Here is a 12526-nt window from a genome sequence, read left to right as displayed (position 1 = left end):
GGACTTGGGATGACCCAAGGCTCAAGCAAGAGGTAGACGTCCAGGAGGAGCATGACTGAGGCAGGAAGTGGGCCTGTGGTCAGGCCAAGATAGTGAAACCAATGGAAAAGGAGGGAAGAAATAGAAATTTCAATTATCATACTCAGTTGTGGCTGTTAACCATCAACTATGTTCCAAGCACTATCCTGAGCTCTGGGATACCCGTAAGAAAGTGATATTGGACACAGTTCCCATCCTACATGGGGCTCATAATCTAAGAGAAGGTATCCTCATTTTACAGATGAAGAAATGGAGGGATAAAGATGTTAAATGTCTTGTCCATGGTCACGCAGTGGGGCAGTGGTGAAGCCAGCATCAGAACAAAGTCTCTGATTGCCAGGCCCATGCTCTTTCTTCTAGGCCACATTGCTTCTCCCCTCTATTTTCATAATGGGATGTGGACTCACCACAACTCTAGCCTTCCCAAAATATCTGCCAAACAAGGCTTATTCAGGAGGCTTCATTTTAAGTCTCCCAAATTGGGGAATGAAATGAACATAAAGAAACTGAAATCCAGCCCACCCGAAAGGCAAAAATAAATGCCAAAGAGGAATGACCAGCTACCCATTGGGCATTCAGAAGGCAGGACATGTGCATTGCTCTGTTTTAAATGATGATCTCCCAGAGGACAAGGGAGCAGCCTGCAAATGTGGTTCTGTGCTTAGTCGTTACATAAACATTAAGCCAAAACAAATCCATTTTCATGCATTACAGACGCTATTTTTGTACTACATGATTCTGCATTCCACAGAGACAGTACCTGAAAGCCAAGTTAAAAAGTTACCCAAATCTAAGCATTGCTTATTCCCCAAATAAATAGAAATGGAAGATTCAATCCTTTTTCCTCTTAGAAAAAATGTGCCTCTGATGGACATTCAATTCTAGAGGTTGCTACCTGCTTATTATCTGCCTCGGCTCAAAAATTAAATGAGGATGTGCCAGCAATCCTGGGATAATAATTTCCTTCGATGCAGAGAGAGGCAGCTTTGGAAGGGGAAAATATTAGAATGTTCAAAAGGGGACAATTATTGAGGAAACCAGATTAATGAGATGTCATAACAATTTAGCCAGACTCACTGCTGACCTTTCTCCTGGAGAATGGGCTTGATAAATGAAGTTCATTATCAAGTTCTGACATGAAAATGGAATTTTCTATATTCCATTCTATATTCCAATTCTATATTTCTTGACAGGCTGATCAATACTTTATCTACTAAAGGAGACCCTAAAAGCAGCCCCTGATGCCAAGTGGACGTGAGTTCTAATGCAGCTCTGTCAATTGTGTGATGTTGGGCAATTTCTCCATGCCTCAGTTACCTCATCTGTAAAGTGGGGATTAAGACTGTGAGCCCTATATGGGACACAGACTGTGTTCAACCTGATCATTTTATATCTACCCCAGTGCTTAGTACAGTGTCTGGCGTATGGTAAGTGATTAACAAATGCCTTTTAGAATAAAAAGAGAAAAAGTTAAAAACTAGAATGAGTTGGATTGATGCTGGCAGGTGAGGCGCTAGGAAAAGCATAGAAGCCTGCAAAAGGGGGAACCGAAGAAGGGGTGGCAGTCCATTCTCTGGTGTTCGTATGAGCATATGGAAGCTTTGGAAAAATAACTGTGGCATTGGTTAAGTGTATACTGTGCCTCAAGCACTGTAATGAGCACTGGCATAGATACAACAAAATCAGTCAAACACAATCCCTGCCTCACATGGGGCTCACAATTTAACAGGGAGGGTGAATAGGCATTTTGCCCCCATTTTACAGATGAGGAAACTGAGACTAACAGAAGTTAAGTGATTTGCCAAGATCACCCAGCAGACAAGTGGCAGTCGGAATTAGAACCCAGGTCTTCAGAGCCTGAGGCCCGTTTTCCTTCCACTAATCCCCACTGCCCCTCAGGGGCACAGGAGGGGAATGTTCTAAGCACTGCCAAGCATTTCTGCCTTAGCTATGCCTTGGTGTTGAAAAGGTTTGTTTCCTTGGATGGTTCCCAAAGCCAAAAAAAGGAAGATTTTTGTCTTCCTTTATCCCCCTTCCTGTCAGCTGTGTCCCACGGACAGGGATTCCAGCAGATAGGAAGAAAAGCCAGGGAAAAGGGGCAGAACGAATATTTTCTCACAGGCCCTACTGATAATAGTGACAGTGGTAAAATTTGTTGTTGTGAGCCCCACGTGGGACAACCTGATTCCCTGGTATCCACCCCCCCCCCCAGTGCTTAGAACAGTGCTTCGCACATAGTAAGCGCTTAACAAATGCCATCAATGTTATTATCATTACACACTTATTATGTTTCAAGCACTGTATTAAGCCCTGAAGTGGTTCATTCAATCGTATTTATTGAACGCTTACTGTGTGCAGCGTAGAGCACTGTACTAAGTACTTAATAATAATTTTGGTATTTGGTAAGCACTATGTGCAAAGCATTGTTCTAAGCGCTGGGGAGGTTACAAGGTGATCAAAGGTTGTCCCACATGGGGCTCACACTCTTAATCCCCATTTTACAGATGAGGTAACTGAGGCCCAGAGAAGTGCAGTGGCTTGCCCAAAGTCACACAGCAGACAAAGGGTGGAGGCGGGATTAGAACCCATGATTTCTGACTCCCAAGCCCCTGCTCTTTCCACTGAGCCTCGCTACTTTTCACAATTAAATTAGGTCAGACAGAGTCCCTGCTCCACATAGGGCTCACAGTCTAAGTAGGAGGGAGTGGAATTTAATCTCCATTTTACAGATGATCATACACTTGATCATACAAGTGGTTGTGGAACTAGAACCTAGGTCCTCTGAGTCCCAGGCTCATTCTTTGTCCACCAGGCCACATTGCTTCTCCTCTGGAAGTGCTCATTTATTGAGCACTCATTCTGTGTTGAGCACTGTAATAGGTATTTGGTAGAGTACAACAGAAGTCATAGATATGACCCCCGATCTAAGAGCTTGCCATCTAGCAGGGGAGAGAGACATTAAAATAAATTGCAAGTAGGGGAAATAACCAAGAATAAAGATATATATATAAGTGCTGTGGGAGATGAGGTGGAGTGACTACTGATATGCGTATGTAGTCTTCTCATTTATATTGTACTCTCCTCAGAATTTAGTAGAGTGCTCTGCACATAGTAAGTGGTCAATAAACATGATCGATTGATTGATCACTTTTGCTGCCGCCTTCCTGGTAATGGTGTTCCCATGCTGGACCTCGTAGTTTTGAGGGTCTGATTATTATTCTGTCTGCAATCACAATGCTTAATTCGGTCTCCATTCCAGCACTTAGTTCATTAATTTTTGTTGTGCCCAGAACTCAACTCTACACCCCTCTATCTGCTTGCCCTCTGGAATTAAACATTTTTAGGAAACTAAATCTACCATCCCTCTGCAGTGTTAATGAAGCTTCAGTTTAACCTTCCATCAGCTCCTCCTGTTCCCTCATCATTGCACTCACTGTTCTAGAAGGAACATAACTTCCAGGGACAAGAAAGCAGGAGTAAACCCCCGTAAACCACCAGGTCTACATTCAGCTCCTTCTCGTTGGGTCTTATTCCTGAAATCTTTGTGACTGAGTTGAGATTTATCCTGCACCACCGATAAGAGGCTGCGTCACTCCCCACACCTGAGCTTTAAAACCATCCCCAGTCTGTTTCAAACTGAAGAGTTGCACGCTGGAAATGGAAGTCCAGGTATTGTCACTGTTTCTGAGTCCTTGGCCGGATGAAACTGACTGAGGAGAGGGATTTCATTCATTCATTCAATTGCATTTATTGCGCACTTACTGTGTGCAGAGCATTGTACTAAGCACTTGGGAGAGTACAATATAACAGTAAACAGACATATTCCCTGCCCACAACAAGCTTACAGTCTTGAGGGGGAGACAGACATTAATATACATAAATTACAGATATGTGCCGTGGGACCGGAAGGGGGGATGAGGCAAGTCAGGGTGATGCAGGAGGGAGTGGGAGAAGATAAAAGGAGGGCTTAGAGAAGGCTCCTTGGTGGAAATGTGCTTTCAGTAATGCTTCAAAGAAGGGGAGAGTTATTGTCTGTCAGATTTGAGGAGGGAGGGTGTTACAGGCCAGACACAGGATGTGGGCAAAGAGTTGGCAGTGAGACAGACAAGACTGAGGCACAATCAAATGTTTAGCATTAGAGGAGCACAGCATACGGGCGGGGTTGTAGTAGGAGAGTGGTGAGGTAAGGTAAGAGGGGGCAAGGTGATTGAGTGCTTTAAAGCCAATGGAGAGGAGTTTTGTTTGATGTGGAAGTGAGTGGATTTAAAGTTGGGTGTCCAGGTCTGCAGGGAGTTGAAGCAGGTGGAAGGAACACAACAGGAGCTTTGGAGAGTCTCTCATTCAGTGCTGTTTTCCTGAGAAGAGATGCAAGCTAAGAAATTGAGCCTCAGAGCCACTATGTAAGGAGCAAATTACAGCACAGCTTTTGCTAATAATGCAAGTCTAGTCAGAGTTTGAGCTCTTGTTTCCCAATTAGAATTAGCAATCCAAAAGATAGGGACAGGGGATAGCTTGTCTTTTCCCCATTCAACAGATGAGGAAACTGGAGCCCAAGCAGGGAAGGAAGGCAGTTGGCCATATGTGTGGTGCCAGTGGTTTGCTCAGTGCCACTCCTACTTTCCCATCCCTGACAGTGGTGTTTCCCAGCTGTGGGTGCAATGATGAGGGAGCCAGCAAAGAAAAGGAGGAGCCAGTGGAAGCTTCATTGACAACTGAAGGGAGACGGTAGATTTGATGTCTTTAGGAAGTTCAGGGTCAAAGGAACTTACTGAGAGCCTTTGTCATGACCTGCTGCTGCTGCTGCAACTACTGCTGCTGCTCTGTGGACAAATGCTGGGAGGAAGACCAGCTCGTATCCCAGAACTGTGGAGTGGATAATCCACAAAGCAGGTAATCCACTTGTGAATGTTGTAGAATCAACTGAAGCAGCATTACTCCCATTTGTTGATGTTCTCAGGATTTAGCTAAAAAATATGATTAATCTGGACCATTTCTAACATGTTTTGTGAGGATTCCCTTGGTCTAACACTTCATTCTTGGGAGAGGGGAGGAATGATTTCCAAATCTGGACAAGGAAAAGGGATTTGATTCTGCCTCCCAGTGTGAAGCCTCTTGAAAAGGAAGGACTGAACCTGTGTCTGTCACTTTTGCTCATCCATAATCCAACTCCTCGCTTTTAAGCAGGGCCCATGAAATCAATCCCCATCTGTTTTTCCGGGACAAGATTGGAAGTGCCAGCCCACAGCCCCATGTAATTTGCTAAGTGTCTCTTTGTATCTGTGAGTGCCAGAAGATCGAGAGAGGTGACTCTGCAGTATAAGGGAAGAAACACTAGCCCAGAGAAGCCGGATTCTCAGGCTTTTCCTCGGGCACTGTGAGCAATAGTATCCAAAGACCACATTGCCTGAATTAGTGTTTGGCCTCTTTTATGGAGCTGATGGTTAGAGGCTATCATAGACCCTCATCCAGCTCATTTTGTATGCAGTCCGAGGTGCTTATGGAATCTTCAGACTTGTCGTGTTTGTTTCCGTGCATTTAAGGGGCTTGGATTTCAGATGTTTAGTCAAGTCCAAGGATGCCTTGGGTGTCCTGGTTCTACTTCTCGGCATGTCTTCGAACCAGGTTAACTAGATCAAGCACAGATCCTGATGAGGAGCCCAATTTATGGAGAAACTAGGGGGACCAATGGTTGAATTGGGTCAAAGATCTGAATAAAACCAGTCGAACAATGCAGTCAAACATCTTTTGACCCCTGAGCCAACTGGGGCAGCTGAGAAGGTTGGGGGAAAAGGCAGAGCATCCCATTCCAATGTTCCTTTGTATCCAGAATAAACTAAAATCAGGTAGAGTGGATGGGGAAACTGGAGTGATAATAATAACAGTGGTATTTGTTAAGTGCCTACTATGTGTCAAGCACTATTCTAAGTGCTGGGGTAGGTACGAGCTAATCAGATTGGACACCGTCCCTGTCCCACATGAGGCTCACAGTCTACTCACCATTTTACAGATGAGGTAACTGAGACACAGAGAAGTGAAGTGACTTGCCCCAGGTCACACAGCAGACAAGAGGTGGAGCCGGGATTAGAACCCAGATCCTTCTGACTTCCAGGCCTGTGCTCTATCCACTAGGTGATGCTGCTTCCCAAGACCTATGGGGCTGCTTATCCTTCCTTAATCAATCAATGGTACTTATTGATTGCTGTCGACAGAGCACTGTACTGAGCACTTATGAGAGTATAATAAAACAATAAAACACATTCTCTACCCACAATAATCCTACAGTCTAGAGGGGGAGACATGCACTTAGGTAAATAAATAAATTACGGGTCTGTACATAAGTGCTGTGGGACTGAGGGAGGGGTGATAAAAGGGAGCAAATCTAAGTGCAGGTGTTGTTTTACTGGCGACCTTGTTTAGGCCAGAAGCATCCTGTAGGGTAACTGTAATCAATTATGTGCCTGACCCTCTGCCCCCTGTAACCCTTCTCCTGGGAGGGGGAGGGCTTTGATTCGTCACCCGGACCTTGCTCTGCAACTGCCTGAGAGTCTGCCCTGGGTATGGGTCCTTTCAATTAGAACACTCCCCTTCTCCTGCTCTCTGACTGTAAGGCTATTGAATTTTAATGCTGGTCTTTCAGACTACTCTCTCCCTTTGAAATAACGCTATGGAGATTTCCCTGGTTTAAGCACTTTCCTTCTCCTTCCCCTTCCTCTAAAGTGTTTTGACTAACTTGAATAGAGTTATTATGGCCTATTTCCACTGAGCATTAGACATGGGCAGAACAACTTAGCATTGATAAAGGGAGATACCCAGAAAAATCTAATTCTAAAGCTTTCATCATTGGTACATAGTCACTCGTCTATTTGATCAAGAAATTCTATTAATTAACTGTTACTCATTATTATTACCATTTTTTAAGCAAGTGCTGTGGTAGGTACAAGAAAACAGGTCGAACACAGTCCCTGTCCCACATGGTGCCTACAGTCTGTCAGAGAGAGAAAAGGTATTGAATTCCCATTTTCAGATAGGTAACTGAGGCACAGAGAGGTTAAGTGACTTGCCCAAGGTCACACAGCAGAAAAGTGGGGGAAAGAGGATTAGAGCCCATGTCCTCAGACTCCCAGGACTGTGCCCTTTCCCCCAGAGCACACTACTTTTCTTCCCAAACCCCTCCAGTAGGTATCTCATCATTCAAAAATGTGGTTGTTCTAAAACAGAGACAGGGTGGTAGCATGACCAAGTGGGAAGGGATGGGAGTTGGGAGTCAGGAGGCCTGTGTTCTAGTTCCAGTTCTACTTCTGGCGAGTTGTCACCTTGAATGAGTTACTTACTTTCTCTGGCCCTCAATCTTCTCATCTGAAAAATGGAGAAAAATTACCTGCTTTCCTTTCCTCTTAGCCTGGGAGCCCCATGTAGTGCAGGGACTCTGTCCTATCTGACTATCTTGGATATATCCCACAGCTTCGCTCAGGGATGGGTGCAGAGCAAGGACTTAATCTGTTACAAATGCACAATGTTTCCTGAGTTCAACAGGTGCCTCATTTCTAGATCATCAGGGCCTGTAAAGTATCCCCGATTAAACTCCACCTTCTCAGAATGCATCATCATCAATGGGGTTTTTTGAGTGCTTTTTGTATGCAGAACACTGTACAAAGCACTGTAGAGAATACAGTGTAACAAAGTTGGTAGACATGTTCCCTGCCCTCAGTGTGAGCTCCATCCGACGGCTGATCTTAACTTCTGAATTTCAGTCAATCAGTCATTTATTGAGCAGTTACTTGGTGCAGAGCACTGTACTAGGTGCTTGGGAGAGTACAGTATAACAGGGTTGGTAGACAAGCTTCCTGCCCACCACCATGGTCTAGTGGGTATTTATATGCCTCAGCACTTGTACATGTTCTGGATTTACATGGCAGTATGTCTACCAATTCTGTTGCACTCTCCCAAGCACTGAGTACCCTACTTACAGGAAGTGCTCAGTAAATACCACCGATTGCTGATTACATCAGCTCACACTTATTTACCAGGTAACCTTCCACTGGTCTCAACAGCTGTGGGTCTTGTGACTATCTTGGGTCTGTCTGTCTCCCCCTATGGTCTTTAAAGCCCTTGAGGGCAGGGACTTTATCTCTTACTCAGTTGTCCTCTCCCAAGTATTTAGTACAGTGCATTGTGCACAGTGGGCAATCAATACAAACAACCAGTGGATTGAGTGGTGAAGCAGGGTTGGCTCCAGGCAGGCTCAGGAAGGGCTCCAAGACCATCCGGAAGAAAATTGTGAAATTTGAATGGGCTTAATGTCAACATGATTCCCCAATTTCCACACAGCAGGCATCGACTAGCTGTGCAGAGTGAAGGCAGTTTGATTTACCAAACTGGCTTTCAGGAAATATATTTTTCTAAATGAGCTTTGACAACGGGCTTTGACAATGACTTTCCATTTAAGAATTTTATAATGGTAAGCAGCATGGAATAGTGGATAGAACATGGGCCTCAATGAATTAGCCCCTTTTCCATTCTCGTATCCTACCCCAGAGTCCACATGTTTCTCAGTGAAGTGACGTACCCATTTGTGTGCCCTTGGGCTCACAGTCATTTGAGGTCTCTGTGCCTCCATTTCCTCACCTGTAAATTGGGAATAATAATGATGGTATTTGTTAAGCACTTACTATGTGCAAAGCACTGAAATACCTATTCTCCCTCCCCATGGACTGTGAGCTCAATGGCGACTGTGTGTGTTCTGCTTATCTTACAGCTACCCTAGCATGTATTGTAATGTTTGACTCATAGTAAGTGCTTAACAAATAGCATTGTTTTTCTTACTATTGTTACCATTATTAATTCTCCCCCCCGCCCCATACAAGCCTATATCTGGGGCACTAGTGTTTTCTGACCCATCTCTCCACCCCAGTGGACACTATTATCACAGTTTACAAAACAAAAAAATGTATTTTTTAAATGATATTTGTTAAGGGCCAAGCACTGTACTAAGCACTGGGGTAGATACAAGCTAATTGGGTTGGACTGAATTTGTCTGTTGTATCCTCCCAAGTTCTTAGCATACAGTGCACATAGTAAGAGTTCAATAAATGCAATTGATTGATTGTTGGACTCAGTCCATGTCCCACATAGGGCTCATGCTCTTAATCCCAATTCAGCAGATGAGGTAACTGAGGCACACAGAACTTGTGACTTGCCAAAACACACAAAACAGACAAGTGATTGAGTTAGGATTAGAACCCAGGTCCTTCCAACTCCCAGGCCCCTGCTCTAATCACTAGGCAAAGCTCCTTCTCATGTGAACAGGGGATCAATCAATGGTATTTATTGAGTGCTTACTATGTTCAGAGCTCTGTCGTAAATGCTTGGTAGAGTACAATACAACAGAATTAGCAGACACATTCCCTGCCCATACTGAGTTTACAGTCTAGGGGGATTTGCTGGAGTTCCACCCTCCATCTGGAATCACAGAGCAGCCACTGGCCTTCATTCCCAGTCCATCTGAGCAGAATTAACCAGCTACACAGGGGAATTATTCAGCCTGGCACAGGGGCTGGTGAGCTAAAACATCTAAATCCGTGTGGCAACATGCCGCAGAGCTCCCCATAAGGTGGGATTAAGGAAAATAGAAGTGTCTTTCTGGAAAGGAATTGTTCTAAGATTTCCTAAAACCATCCCTGAGGTGAATCCGTAAATTTCCCGGACGTGGGAAGCTTGCGTTTTTCCTTTCAAATGTATGCCCGGGGGCAGTAAGAGGTTGGTGATGGAGTTTTCTCTTTCAGGGGATGTGTGTACGATGGCGGACTTCAGCCGCATGAAAAGCATTGTCCTGGATCTCCAAGCCCACCGCCAGCCCTGGAGAGGGGTGGAGACGGGTGAGAGTACACCCCAGAAACGTCTCCTGGTCGAAGATATGTTTAAGTACGCCGATGTCAACAGCGATGGGCACCTCAGTGGCACTGAACTGGCTCAGGTGAGTTTATTGTTCAAAGGAAATTGAATTATGAAGTGACTCATATTTTTCATTCAGAGCGCAAATTGACTATGAGACCATAGGATTATTGTAAGAAGAGTCATTTGTAACTGTCTCCCGTTAAGTGAAGGAGGAAATCTCCCTTGGAAGAGGAGTCTCTCTCCCATGTCCTTCGGGGACGAGGAGAGCTTTAGGTGGAAAGAGATTTAGGCTATTATCCGAGTCTCAAAGTTCTCCTCGTGAGCAGGTAAAAGAAACAATGCACGACATTCAGAAGTATTTTAATTAGAGAATAAACCCTTTTCCTTCCTCAAATCCTTTTCTTCTTGTGATGGTGAGGTTAGACATTTTCACAGCTTTATTCCCCCTGCTTCCCTCTGCAGTTATAGAAGGGTTGTTTATCAGACTGTGGTACTGTGGCGGAAGACACACTCCAATTGAAACCGCTAATCTTTAATTACCAGCACTTGGAGCTATTTGGGTTTCTCTAATTGACAACATTAACAAAGCACACAGCCCTGAAATTTAAACTGATTCCTGTGCACAGTCTTCATGGTTTCAAGGCAACAAAGAGAAAACATTAGAGTCAATATCAATGCAATATACCTGGGGAATGAAAAGGCAAGCAAGGATTAATTGAATCCAACTCCAATTCCATTTTTTCTTTATTTATCTCAGTACATTGATTCAGCCCAGATGCTTGCTATCAAGAGCACTGACCTCATTCTCATATTGTTAGAAAACAATATTTAGTCTGCAGCAGATTCTAACTACCCACATCTGCAAGCGGGGCTGTGGACAGTGTAGAATGGGGACAGATTTAGTATAGCAGAGCCAGTGTCTGGCAAGCTGACCCTCCTGGAAAATTTCAGTGCAGAGATAGGCAGGGATGCTGAAGCATGGAGAAAAATCACTGGGCAATGTGGGCTTGGCCCATTAAGCTACAATGACCTGCTTCTGCTCCATGAATGTGCCAGCCATGACACAGCTTTTCCCCCTCATCTAATAAGAGATGATGGTGACAGAGTCTCCCATCATAAAGGATCAGAAGTTTTCCTGGGCTAAGGACTCGAGCATGGCAGTGGTTTACACAATGCCGCTCACCCTCTCTTGTCTCTGCTATACTTGATCAAGCTGGGACAAGAAAAAGGTGAAGGCCCCTTGCATGTGTCCAGGATCTGAGCAATGGCAGCTAAAATGATCTCATCCCCCACTGGTGAGAGCTGAAGGATGGTCACATTAAATGGCTAGATGTGGGGCACGGTAGGGGGTAGACCATCTTCAGACTCATTCCAGATTTTCATTCAGGATCAAGCCAGGGTGCTGTGGAAGTGGCTCCCGAGCCTCCCAGCTGGACGGAGGTCAGGTTCCTGGAGAAGGGAAACCCAAACAAGAAACTTAGCGATAACATCAAAACAGCTCTTTTAAGGCAAGAAATTTCGCTGCATCAGCCAGTGGCCCCAATGATTAGGTCTTTCTCCAGATACTGTATACCAGGCAGCCTATGAGGTGCTGCCAGAGGAAAACACCAGGCTGCTTTGTTGAGGATGACACCAAAATCAATAAAGTTCTTGCAGGGAAACAGAAACTTGTAGACCTTTCAAATCTAATCATGGAACCTAGAACAAGCTAAGAAACCTGTGGGACCAGTGATGGATGTGCAGGCAGGAGAGATCTGGGCCTTCAGCAGCTGAAACCAAAGTAAGGACTTACGCAATCTCCAGAGACAGATAGATGGGCCCCCATGCCCCAACAGCCCTGAAGATCAATCAAACAGTGGAATTTATTGAGCGCTTACTGTATGCAAAGTTCAGTACTAAGCACTTGGGAAAGTACAGTGCCACAGAATTGGTAGACATGTTCCCTGCCTGCAACAAGATTATGGTCTAGAAGAGTAGAGATACCTCCACCCTCATCACAGAGAGGAAACCATAAGGAAGTGGTATTATAGTAATACTAATAATAATAATAATGATATTTGTTAAGCACTTTACTATGTGTAAAACACTGTTCTAAGCACTGGGGAGGTTACAAGGCGATCAGGTTGTCCCACAGGGGCCTCACAGTTTTAATCCCCATTTTACAGATGAGGTAACTGAGGCATAGAGAAGTTAAATGACTTGCCCAAAATCACACAGCTGACAGTTGGCGGAGCTGGGATTTGAACCCATGACCTCTGATTCTAAAGCCTGAGCTCTTTCCACTGAGCCATGGTCATACACTTCCACAACTTTTTTATTTTTTATGGTATTTGTTAAGTGCTTACTATGTGCCAAGCACAGTACTAAGCCCTGAGGAAGATACAAGCTAATCAGGTTGGACACAGTCCCTGTCCTACACAGGGATCACAGTCTTAATCCCCATTTTACAAATGAGGGAACTGAGGCACAGAGAAGTTAAGTAACCTGCCCAGTATCACCCAGCAGACAAGTGGAGGCGACAGGACTAGAACCCAGGTCCTTTTGACTTCCAGGCCTGTATTCTAAAATAATAATGGTATTTGTTAAGCGCTTG

General features: G+C 44.6%; 1 protein-coding gene across 2 annotated transcripts in view; it reads left to right on the top strand.

Annotated features, from left to right (window-relative positions):
• The window catches only part of FSTL4 (follistatin like 4), a 685476-nt gene that overhangs the window by 424755 nt on the left and 248195 nt on the right, over positions 1 to 12526 (top strand). For both annotated transcript variants that reach the window (XM_038772898.1, XM_038772897.1), the window contains exon 5: positions 9822 to 10012. In XM_038772898.1, the coding sequence (XP_038628826.1) occupies positions 9822 to 10012 (191 nt within the window). The remainder of the gene's footprint in view (positions 1 to 9821; positions 10013 to 12526) is intronic.

Source organism: Tachyglossus aculeatus, chromosome X1 (assembly GCF_015852505.1).
Source record: "Tachyglossus aculeatus isolate mTacAcu1 chromosome X1, mTacAcu1.pri, whole genome shotgun sequence".
Lineage (NCBI taxonomy): Eukaryota > Metazoa > Chordata > Mammalia > Monotremata > Tachyglossidae > Tachyglossus > Tachyglossus aculeatus.
Note: the sequence above shows the minus strand (reverse complement) of the source record. Positions and strands in the feature narration are given on the sequence as shown.